Here is a 10,377-nt window from a genome sequence, read left to right on the forward strand (position 1 = left end):
AAAAAAACCAACAAACTACACAACTAAATTGAAAGCATCAGAAGCAAAAAAGATACTGAACCCCAAAAGCATACCAGACAAATGGAGTACATTAGCTCAGTCACACTTTAATATATATATATATATATATATATATATATATATATATATATATATATATATATATATATATATATATATATATATATATAAAATTAAAACTACTCCATACATAACAAAAAGGAAGCGAAAAATATAACCTTTGGTTTGGTGACAGTAGTTTTTTGCAAAAAGCAAAATAGTTTTTTTTTTATTTTATTTTTTTTAACGAATACACTAGTAATGTTGGTGATTTTAGTGTCATCCAACTAACATTTTAGCTGATTGTGATTTACTAGAAAGCAGGAGTTGACTAGTGATACTTAACATGGGTTCGGTGAGTGCGGAGTGCACGCCCATAAGAGTGAACTAGACACTGGCGCACGGTAATGGCGGGGTCAAGGGGGCTGCGCCCCCTTGCGGGGTCCAAGGGGCAGCGCCCCTGGCGGGGTCCAAGGGGCAGAGCCCCGAAACAAAAACGTTTTGAGTGATACGTTTTAATGAAACGTTTAAATAAAACGTTTTTCCCGCTCCTTTTTCAACCGTCATAACCATTCATTTGTTAACCGCCTAAACTGTTTTATATAATCAGTTTTGAAAAAAACTGCTTTCATTCTTATTCAATTTCATACAGAACGAACACACAAATCTATACACATAAATCGCATTCTTCTTGTCTGGAAACAATTTGCATTTCTAGTCTTATCCCAATTGAAATTTCGTGTAACCCGAGACAAGGAGGGTCGGAATATTCAATTAGAAAAGTGTTTCACGATTCTAGAAATATCCGGATTATCTGTTTACATACCCTGTTTCTAACAAGTAAGAGGGCTGTCTCATTAGTTTTGACTTTTGAAGGTCATGTTCGATATATAAAATGGGCCCTCGTCTAATTTAAAATTTTCATTACACATAATAATTTAGTATTACCGAGAGTAATCAATAAACTAAATTTTTTTTAAAGAAACCGCGTCAAAGTGTTTTAAATAAATGTCATCTCATCATACTTAACTATTCTCTACTAAAATTGTTTTAGAATTGATGTGTTTTTTATTTCGATCAATGAAAGAATAACGAATAATCTAAGGATCTTTTAAAATTTTGAGCCCTTTTAACATTTGAGTACTTGTGCGATTGACCCACTTACACACACTCACGTCTCAGACTAGTAACAAATGGAGTAACCAAGAACTCAAGAAGTAAACCTTAAAATGGAGTTGTGGGCCGACGAGCTTCCTAAGAGCTTTTAAGCCCATTAAACGAGTCCATTACCATCATGACATCATCTTCAATTTCAAGAGTCCCAACTATTAACAACATCCTTTTATTTGGTTTATTAGAGTTATATTTACCGGCGATTAGTTACCGTCGCCGGCCTCCAGCCGCCGTCTGTTTCTGTCATCAGTTAATATTTAGTTCTAAGGACGAGGTAAACTTATTCGTTTCCTTTGGCAGGTTATTTGTCATTATTTTATTTTATCTATTATTATTATTCTTATTATTATATTATTATATTATTCTGTTTTGCTCTTGTGCTGCTTACCTTCCCTAGTTCCCTTATTAGTTTTGATTTCCTAATTAGTAGCTATAGACTGTGATATAGAGAGCTAAAGTTGCTGATGTTAATTCCTTGATTGATGTATGATGATTATTTTTATTTATCGTTAAAATTAGTTGAATCTTGTTGAACCAGTATACATTATTATACATATATTCAACTTAAAACTGACATCGAGTTTCACTTTATATGCATAAAGTATAGTACTATATTTGCTTTTCAGGAAATAAAGGAACTATATATGCATAAATTGGTCAGTTGTGTAACAACTTTAACTAATCTACATTCATAATTGCATAGATGTTGAGAATTTGATTACTGGTATAATTAGTGGCTGCTATGCCTCTAATCTAATAGCAACTGTACCTAATGGCTTAATTAAACTGCATTCCCAAGTTCATCAATAACTCGGGGTTGACATACTCATTAGACCATTTCTAGCCCTAGCTGTGATGTGTAGTCAAATGGTATACTTTTTGAGTGATGTGTCAAGGTCATGAAGTGAAGCTAAATTTGAGTGTTAAATTTGTTGAGGATGATGTGGTAAAATATGATTAGTAATATATAAAAATTAATTGTGGATTCTGATTAGTTAAAAAAATTCAGACGCGTTCCTTTTTTCATTCAGATTTGTGACTGACGCCCCTTCAGCTTTACGGGTGACGCCCCGTTAGGCTGCTCCCAGCGCAGCGTGAGATTTGCCCGTCAAAATACGTGGAATCCAATGTGTCATGTGTTTGACACCCTTGACGCCCCTAACGCGGCGTCAAATTTTGACACCCTGGGGCGTTAGTCAAAAAAGTGACAGTAAAAGAAGTTGTGTGTCAATTTTTTTCAGCCAATCAGATTTCGCCACATATTTTTATATATATTATTAATTAATATATTTTATACCAACTAGCAATAATATTTTACCAGATCACCCACCACAAAATTTAACACTCAAATTTAACACTCTATTTCAAAAAACTTCAACTCTTGACCTTGCCACATCATCCAAAATGTACATCACTTGCCTTTGACGTTACAGTCACGGTTAGAAACAGTCTTAGAGGCGTCAGGGGCGTCAGAGAGCTGACACCTTGAATTCCACCTAATTTAATGCCTCTTGCTTACGCTGGGATATAAATGGTCTTATATGCAAACTTCCAATATTATCATAACAGATAGTTGTTTTACTTTGTATTTATTTTTCTTTCAAGAATTATCACTCTTTTTATGGTTGTTGCAGATTACAAATTCTAAGAATTGTTTTCTTTTCTGTGTTTCTGGAGATTGAAAATTGTTATCCAGCTTGGGATTACATACAAATAAGCTGTTGGCCATGTATATTACCTCTACATACTAAGGATGATAGTGATCCTAGCCACCTGATTGACTTTGCCACTATTCATCAAAAGTAACCTTTTTTTTTACCACATACATAGGCTGGGTCACTATTCTAATAGTAGTAATTTTTTTTTTTTTTTGGGTATTTACAAATACATACACTTATAAAAAAATAGTAGCAAAGCGCGATCTAACCTTTAACTTGTTATCAAACAAGATAGATTACTTTTCTTGATGCACCCAAAGTCCGTTTATATAAATGTTGTAATTTTAGGTGGAGTTTATATAAATCTTTGTTTAAAAATCAACAAAATTACTAACTAAATATTGGTAATTCATTATTAGCAGTGTTGATTTAAACCAGCTCTGTTTTAACTTAACGAAGGAGACTTAAAAAAATGGATGCTACAGATGCCCAAAAATCCACTTCCTCTCCATGGGAGTTCAGCTGGTGAGTCTCTTTATATGCTTACAAAGGCCTAGCATGTAATTATACTTTTAAGTTTTTTTTTTTTTTTTTTAGCTTATACTATTTGTCTATTTTATAAAAGTTTATAATGCTTTAATTTACTTTAAAAAGTGATATCATAAACCTTGCGCTTTATTCGTCATCATCTTGTTTCCAATTAGCTTAGTGAAAATTATAGGCCATAATTGTAGACAATTTGGTCACCAAATATTTTTACTACTTGAATAAAACCACCCATAATTGACCATATCACTTTTAGCTGGAACTAGTATATAATCAAGATATTCATGTCATTATATATCAAGTATTTCATATTTGTTCCATTTCATTGATTGTGAACCCTTTTCCTCTTTATATCAAATTTTGTTAGTTTTTTCATTTTCTCTTACTAGGAACTGATAATAAATATTTGTACAATAATGTTTAGAATTACTATTTTGTCATTGCTAAAGGTTAATTATAACTTTAGTTAACCATAGAATGCATCCGTTAATTATGAGTACATATAGTCAAACAACTTTTGTCCTCCATAAGGGGGAACGCACTCAAAACCCCTTTGCATGATTCATGTGGATTATTGGACCCAAAGTGTCCACATACTATGATATACAAGAACCAGGTGATAAAAATAAAAATAAAAATTATAATTAAAATGCAATAAGATTTGGCAAATGTAATTAATATAATGTAAGATTTTGTGAACAGTAATCTGGAAGTAGATTTCAAGTCTGAGGAAAAAGCTCGCATAGTATATTCAACCCTTGCAGTTGATAAGGAGGTATTGTTTATTTAATGATTCATTGTGACAATTTACTTAAAACGGCATTATGCGTGCTTATCTTTACAATTATCATTTTTTTTTTATTCAGCTACAGCCCGATAAAGTGAGACGGGTGATGTCTTTTTCTGATGGGAAACTTTCAGTGTGAGTTTCCATATTTGTGCCAGTTTAAAATATCATCAATTAACTGTTTATTTGACTTTGGAGTTTTGAAATTAGTGTTGACATATGACCCGTTAATCATGCATCAATCATGCATCGTACTAATATTTTTAAGTATTTTGTTACAGACATTTTGAAGCGGTTGAAGCTAGATTTCTCCGGGCATCATATAGCGCCCTTGTGGACGTGTTAACGCTCGCTACAAAAACAATTGAACAATTTGGTGGTGACATGGCATTTTAGCCATACAAGTTTATTGTAGTTTTATTCCTATTCACTCTCTTTTGTTTAAACTTTTATGTAATATCTATTAGTTAGCTATATATATTTGTGGAATTTTAATTGTTTGTTGCAACATATGTTTGGTTTTGGGGACATCCTATTTGTGATTTAGATCTCGATTTTTATAATCTGCATAAACTAAACTAACAGCAATACATTTGAGCAGAGCAACCTGTAATCATATATGTCAAAGCAAAAACACGTTACGTGATATCGACCACTGTGGCTAACATTAAAGACTGTCGGTATATAATGACCGGAATTTAGAAACGAAAGTGTTTTAAGATTACAGGGGTAAAGCATATGGGAATGATACATTTTAATTGCTGCATAAACAATAAGACAATAATAAGCACACAGCTAATCACCAAAAAGCTTTTGGGCCATTTTATCACTCACCCATATCTTCAACTTCTGCTGATGAATGAGATTTAATATTCATCCAAATAAGTGTATAGGGTGTCGTCTTTTTTAGACTTGCGCCTGCTAAGCAATGCCTTGAGTAGACGTTTACTTTTGCTTGGTATCTGGTCGTTGTCTTTTGACGTGTCTTTATCACTCGGCATACGCATTGAAGCTGATTTTCGGGACTCTGAAAGCTACATGTGAACCATTGTGTCAAAAAGATTAGCAAAAACACAAAAAGTTTAGTACTTTAAGTGCATAAAACGAAAAAGGTCCATATTTTACCATGTTGAGATCAAATAGACTACTTTTTAGCTTAAAATTAGTAGAATTATGTATGTTTTCAATAGAAGTTTGATGGCTAAATAAAAAAAATCTATGATGTAGACTTGTAGTGCATCACAAAAAATTGAAGAACTTGGTGTTCAACTAAGAATATAAATTTGGATTTTTTTTAACAACAGTTCTTAGGGCTTCGTTAAGGTGCATTAATGAGTTCTACAAAGTGGTTGGTTAATGTTGACTTTTACACGGGGTTACTGAAAAGTACAAGTCTTTTTTGCACCTTAACGACAACCCTAAGGGCCATCTATAGAAAAATCTTTATAAATTATACAACTTTAACACGAAAAAGTATCAATATCAATAGTTTAAGTAAGCACGTTACCCTTTGTCGGCCGATGGGAGTTGTCGGTCTACTTGGATTGGGTGTTGTGGGTCGTGAATTTGGTCTCGAATTAGGAGTCGTTGATCGAACAATCATAGACCCGGTACGCAAAAGAGAAAATCTTCGTGGTGAAGTTGATCTTTTCTCTGATTCATCATCCGAATAACATCATTTGTGAAGCTTATCGATAATTATAACTTACGGAAAACAATTAGAAGATGTTAAATGAATGCATTAGTACCTAAATCTTTTCGGGTCACTCCACCAGTGAAAGCAAATGATCCAAACTGCTGTGTAGGTTGTGGGGAAGGAGATGGTGATCGCCCTTTTCTACAGTTATATAATCAGTTTAATTTTTTAGATTAGGCATACGAGTTTCAAGAACTGAAATATTGAAAATCGGGTAAAAAAATTAACCTGATTGAAGGTGGTGCGGCTTCTTTGATTGTAGCTCGAACGGCTGTAAACAGAAAACACACCCATAAATCCATAAGCAAAAGACAATCAATACACACAAGATACTGGTTTTTAGATTTTAACAGATACTTAAATTATATAATGTTAGCTACACATAAGTTTTATGTGCATGAGACTGTGAGAGGAACCTTTATAATTTAAATCCTCAAATTTTTTTTAAATTAACACATTTTACTCCTCAAAATGCACTTGCAGTATCTAAGGTGAGGTGCAGTATGCTGCAAGTAAGATTTCACATATATCATAACCAAAACTATATTGTTGAATAAAAAATGACTTGATCTTAAGTATTTTAATTGAATGGTTTATGAAAATTTACGGATTAAAAATACACTTCGCACAACTTTAAGCTGTTTAGCCCATTTGACATGTTACTCTTTTTGCTGTATTTATATTATTTGACCCATTTGAGATAAAAACACGGTCCAGAGATTGCTGTTATTCCTCTTATTCGGGTTAGGATTCAAGGCATCTCAGTATATAACTGATTTAACATTAATAAGATATGATTGAACATTTTACTAGGAAAAAAAAGTGAGCTGTTTGTTTATACCGTTTTTAAACTCATGCCAGTCATCTTCATCGTCTAAATTGCATCCATGATACTTTGATTTAGTGCGGATACCACCTTGCATTGTCTCTCCAACTGAACATTACGATCACTATAAGTCAACATTCATCTATTTCCTTGACTACATATTATAATAAGTAGAAAAGCAAAGAAAAAGTATATCAAATCAATAAATAATTAAATTATTTCAAGAAAAATAAATTTGTGATTACCGGGCAAGATGTATCTTTTATGGTGCTTGGGAGTACTTATCAACGACGACTGCTGAGCGAGACCTTCGTGGTCAAAACAACCCTGGCATATACTTAATCTCTGAAATACAAACCGCAACTAATTCAGTCAAAACTTCATGTCAGTATATAAATCGGTTGTCATTAAGGTGCAAAAAAGACTTGTACTTTTTAAAAACTGCTATGTAATTGAACAATACATAAAATGCATCTAAACGGCAACCCTAAGGGTTGTCGTTATCAAACCCCATATCTAAATAATCTCCTTAACAAGTCATTTTTTTCCTGAACACTTGCACATCTGATTATTACAACGTTCAAACAACATGAGCGCAATCAAACACGAACTTATACAAACTATTTTGTTACAAATGATTATCGTATTTATATGTAACATAGAATCGCTTTCAAACGCACCTTTGAAGATGCAAACACACACTAAATGATAAGTTACCTGTTGAATGCATGATACTCGAAGCTCTGTTTCATAAACTTCATTCACCTTTTCACCTAAAAGATCGTTAACTTTACATGATACAGCGCCCAAATGGTCAACCGTATTGACTAGAGCTTTCAAGGTATAATCTTTTAAGGTGTCAACCACTCTGCAACAGCATAAAAAGGTAAAGTGAGATAAATTTACTAAAACATATTTAATTTTAGATCAGTCACTATTTATTCAATCAAATACTCACAATTGTTTTTGGTCATCATTTGTGTAAGATAATTCAAAATATTCAGCAGCCGCGTAAAGTTGTTTTCGCAGATTCTTCAAATCCTGAAGCAGAATTAAACATAAAAAGAGATGATACTTATATAAACCAAAAGAGTTAAACAACAATTAGAAATAAACGTGAAGAACATGAAGATATATTTGCCTTAAGACCGTCATTAAATAACAAACTTTGCTGCATAGCGATCTCATCGTAGTTGGCTGGTGATGCTAGTGTCTCCATGGAACAAAATCTTTCTGGAATTCATAACATGGTAAATAATATTATACTTTAGAACAAACAATATGCTTAAAAAGCTTTAAAAAATTTAAGAAAGAAAAGAAAAAAGAAGAAAAAAACTCAACACGATTTTTTCCACAAATATTATATATATATATATATATATATATATATATATATATATATATATATATATATATATATATATATATATATATATAATGTTCACTGCTAGACTTGAACCCATAACCTTATGCAAGTGTCAATCTTTGAGGCCATAATCCAGTCTAAAGATTATATATCAAGAAATCAAGAAATAAATGTTAAAAAGTGAAACAGCTACAAAATTGTGTTGGGATAAAATCCTAACAATTTAGATACGAGTTTCGTTGTCAATTAAATAAACGCATTTAGGTTTGATCATTAAACGTTTAAGGGTGATTTGTGTAATTAATTGTAACATTGTATGAGGTATAAATAAAATGTTACACCTCACAAATCACCAACCCCAAAACCTTAGTCATTTTGAGAGAGCACCTTTGTGTGTGTTTGCTCTCAATCCCCCATCCCCACCAATAGTTCAAGAAAGCTTGTGGAATCAATCCAATCTTGGTATTGATTACACCTACAATCCATTGTAACGAACATCTGATTAATAATTTTACATGTTTATTGTTTAGATCTATGTTTATTTATCAATTTCATCATACACCATCGCACACACATATCTACTACTTTGATTGATCATCAAAACAACTTGTAAACACGAAATCGAAGTTCAAATCGTGCACTAACAAATTGAATCATTTTTAAGCCACTTATAACATATGTCGCGAAGAACACGACAGCATAGTAATTTACCAATACTTGTTTAGCAACCACAAATATAACAAAATGTAAAATAAATTCTCTAATTATTATATTATATTATAGATGTTTCTAAACCATGAGCACCAAGGACAAAGTAGAAACAAATGATACTCATATAGAATCCATAAAGGAATCAAAGTAAGCATCTTTTTATAATAAACCTCATTGGATTCTTGAAAAAGGGTAAAAACATCTATAAAAAAACAGAACTTTGTACCCTTAATAACTATTGCAGCACTCAACAGTCTTTCAGAATACTATCAATGTCTCAGGAAAACAACAAAAACTCACTAGCAAAACATAATTTATACTAAAAAAACAAAAACAAAAAAAGAAACCATTCGGTTTCTTTAAAAAGAAACATAAACCCATACCCATTACAGTATGATTTTAGCATAAAAATTTAAAATTTTTTATAAACATAAGAATTATGCAACAACCCCAAAAAATAAAAATTACTGAGTAATACAAAAAATAAACCCTACAGAGAAAATATTAAAATTGTGACTTAAATCCATTCAAGAGCAGAACATTACACCAATACCCATTACATTTCTGACGTAACGATCATAATTTCACAAAAATAAATAAATAAATAAATATATATATTGAACATCCAAAAAAAACCCATGAATTAAAACACCATAAAGATTGAAACTTTATCTGACCTGGTAATTGGGATTAGAACCAGCAGCAACGGAATTAGAAAGTAACAATGGTCTTACACGTTAAATTAGACGAATGGAATTCAAATTAAATAGACAACTAAGTACACATTTAACAGAGAATAATGTGGTTTATTAAAGAAAAATGGGTTTGACCAAAAACAGTATAAAAAGACAACAATAATTTAGGTGGTTTATGTGGAATTCAAGAATTCTTGAAAAAAATGGAAGTTTATATTTTTAGAAAAAGAGAAAGTGGGAACAAGAAGAAGAAAAAGAGAGTGATGGAAGATAGCATTGAGGGAAGCACGTTTGTTGGTCTTTTTACTTAAATAATGTAAAATATAAATATAAATTGAATCATTTTAAATAAATAAATAAATAAATAAATGGAGAAATACCTAAATAATATGTCCAAATCAATGAACACGAAAGTCCACTCTGACTCTGGTATACTTTTATTGCTATAAATATTAATATTAATGGATTTTGCATTAGTTTGGTTGGTTATGGACTATACTCTATATATATATAAACCATTTACTGTATTGTCTGCATAGATATGTAGCATCTTTATAAACAAGCATAAATTAAAAGTACGTATAAAATATTAACATTGCTAATTTGCTATGTTGTACTCTTTAGTGTTGTGTGGTACTGTTGAAGATTTATGACATTTGTGAGCTAAAAGCTCATGTGATATTGATTGGAGACAAAATGATATGGGGATGTCAAATTGTGTATTTGGGCTTAATTAAATAAAAGAATAAGCATGAAAAAGTTAAACACACAAACCAACAACATCCTTTTACCTCTACGGGGCCCATTACCAATTCACAAGGGCGTTCATTTTATCGTCTTTTGAAAAATTATTTTTAAA

At 31.6% G+C, this 10,377-nt stretch overlaps 2 protein-coding genes across 2 annotated transcripts; one reads left to right on the forward strand and one right to left on the reverse strand.

The window, feature by feature from the left end:
• The first annotated feature begins 1,389 nt into the window (after positions 1–1,389).
• On the forward strand, positions 1,390–4,746 carry LOC139893342 (uncharacterized). Its single transcript, XM_071876501.1, has 5 exons — positions 1,390–1,507; positions 3,314–3,416; positions 4,140–4,212; positions 4,304–4,359; positions 4,506–4,746. Exons 2-5 carry the CDS (start codon positions 3,364–3,366, stop codon positions 4,618–4,620), a joined length of 297 nt encoding a protein of 98 aa, XP_071732602.1. The 5' UTR covers positions 1,390–1,507; positions 3,314–3,363; the 3' UTR covers positions 4,621–4,746.
• Positions 4,747–4,877: 131 nt separating this feature from the next.
• Positions 4,878–9,608, reverse strand: LOC139893343 (protein ABIL2-like). Its single transcript, XM_071876502.1, has 11 exons — positions 9,501–9,608; positions 8,500–8,587; positions 7,888–7,979; positions 7,705–7,787; positions 7,464–7,614; positions 6,992–7,091; positions 6,762–6,854; positions 6,149–6,191; positions 5,973–6,061; positions 5,732–5,877; positions 4,878–5,258 (listed from the first exon to the last, which is right to left on the reverse strand). The coding sequence occupies exons 3-11, from the start codon at positions 7,963–7,965 to the stop codon at positions 5,091–5,093; spliced, it is 951 nt and encodes a 316-aa protein (XP_071732603.1). The 5' UTR covers positions 7,966–7,979; positions 8,500–8,587; positions 9,501–9,608; the 3' UTR covers positions 4,878–5,090.
• Between the last annotated feature and the right edge of the window lie 769 nt (positions 9,609–10,377).

The sequence above is a fragment of the Rutidosis leptorrhynchoides genome, chromosome 2 (assembly GCF_046630445.1).
Source record: "Rutidosis leptorrhynchoides isolate AG116_Rl617_1_P2 chromosome 2, CSIRO_AGI_Rlap_v1, whole genome shotgun sequence".
Taxonomy (NCBI): domain Eukaryota; kingdom Viridiplantae; phylum Streptophyta; class Magnoliopsida; order Asterales; family Asteraceae; genus Rutidosis; species Rutidosis leptorrhynchoides.

Excerpts from the sequence above, each read along its gene's own strand:
- LOC139893342 (XM_071876501.1), top strand. The coding sequence starts at position 3,364 with ATGGATGCTACAGATGCCCAAAAATCCACTTCCTCTCCATGGGAGTTC. Across the intron at positions 3,417-4,139 it reads TCTCCATGGGAGTTCAGCTG|TAATCTGGAAGTAGATTTCA; the intron begins GTGAGTCTCTTT and ends TTTTGTGAACAG. Across the intron at positions 4,360-4,505 it reads TCTGATGGGAAACTTTCAGT|ACATTTTGAAGCGGTTGAAG; the intron begins GTGAGTTTCCAT and ends ATTTTGTTACAG.
- LOC139893343 (XM_071876502.1), bottom strand. The coding sequence starts at position 7,965 with ATGGAGACACTAGCATCACCAGCCAACTACGATGAGATCGCTATGCAG. Across the intron at positions 6,855-6,991 it reads TAAAAGATACATCTTGCCCG|TTGGAGAGACAATGCAAGGT; the intron begins GTAATCACAAAT and ends CGTAATGTTCAG. Across the intron at positions 5,878-5,972 it reads AGTGACCCGAAAAGATTTAG|AGAAAAGATCAACTTCACCA; the intron begins GTACTAATGCAT and ends ATGATGAATCAG.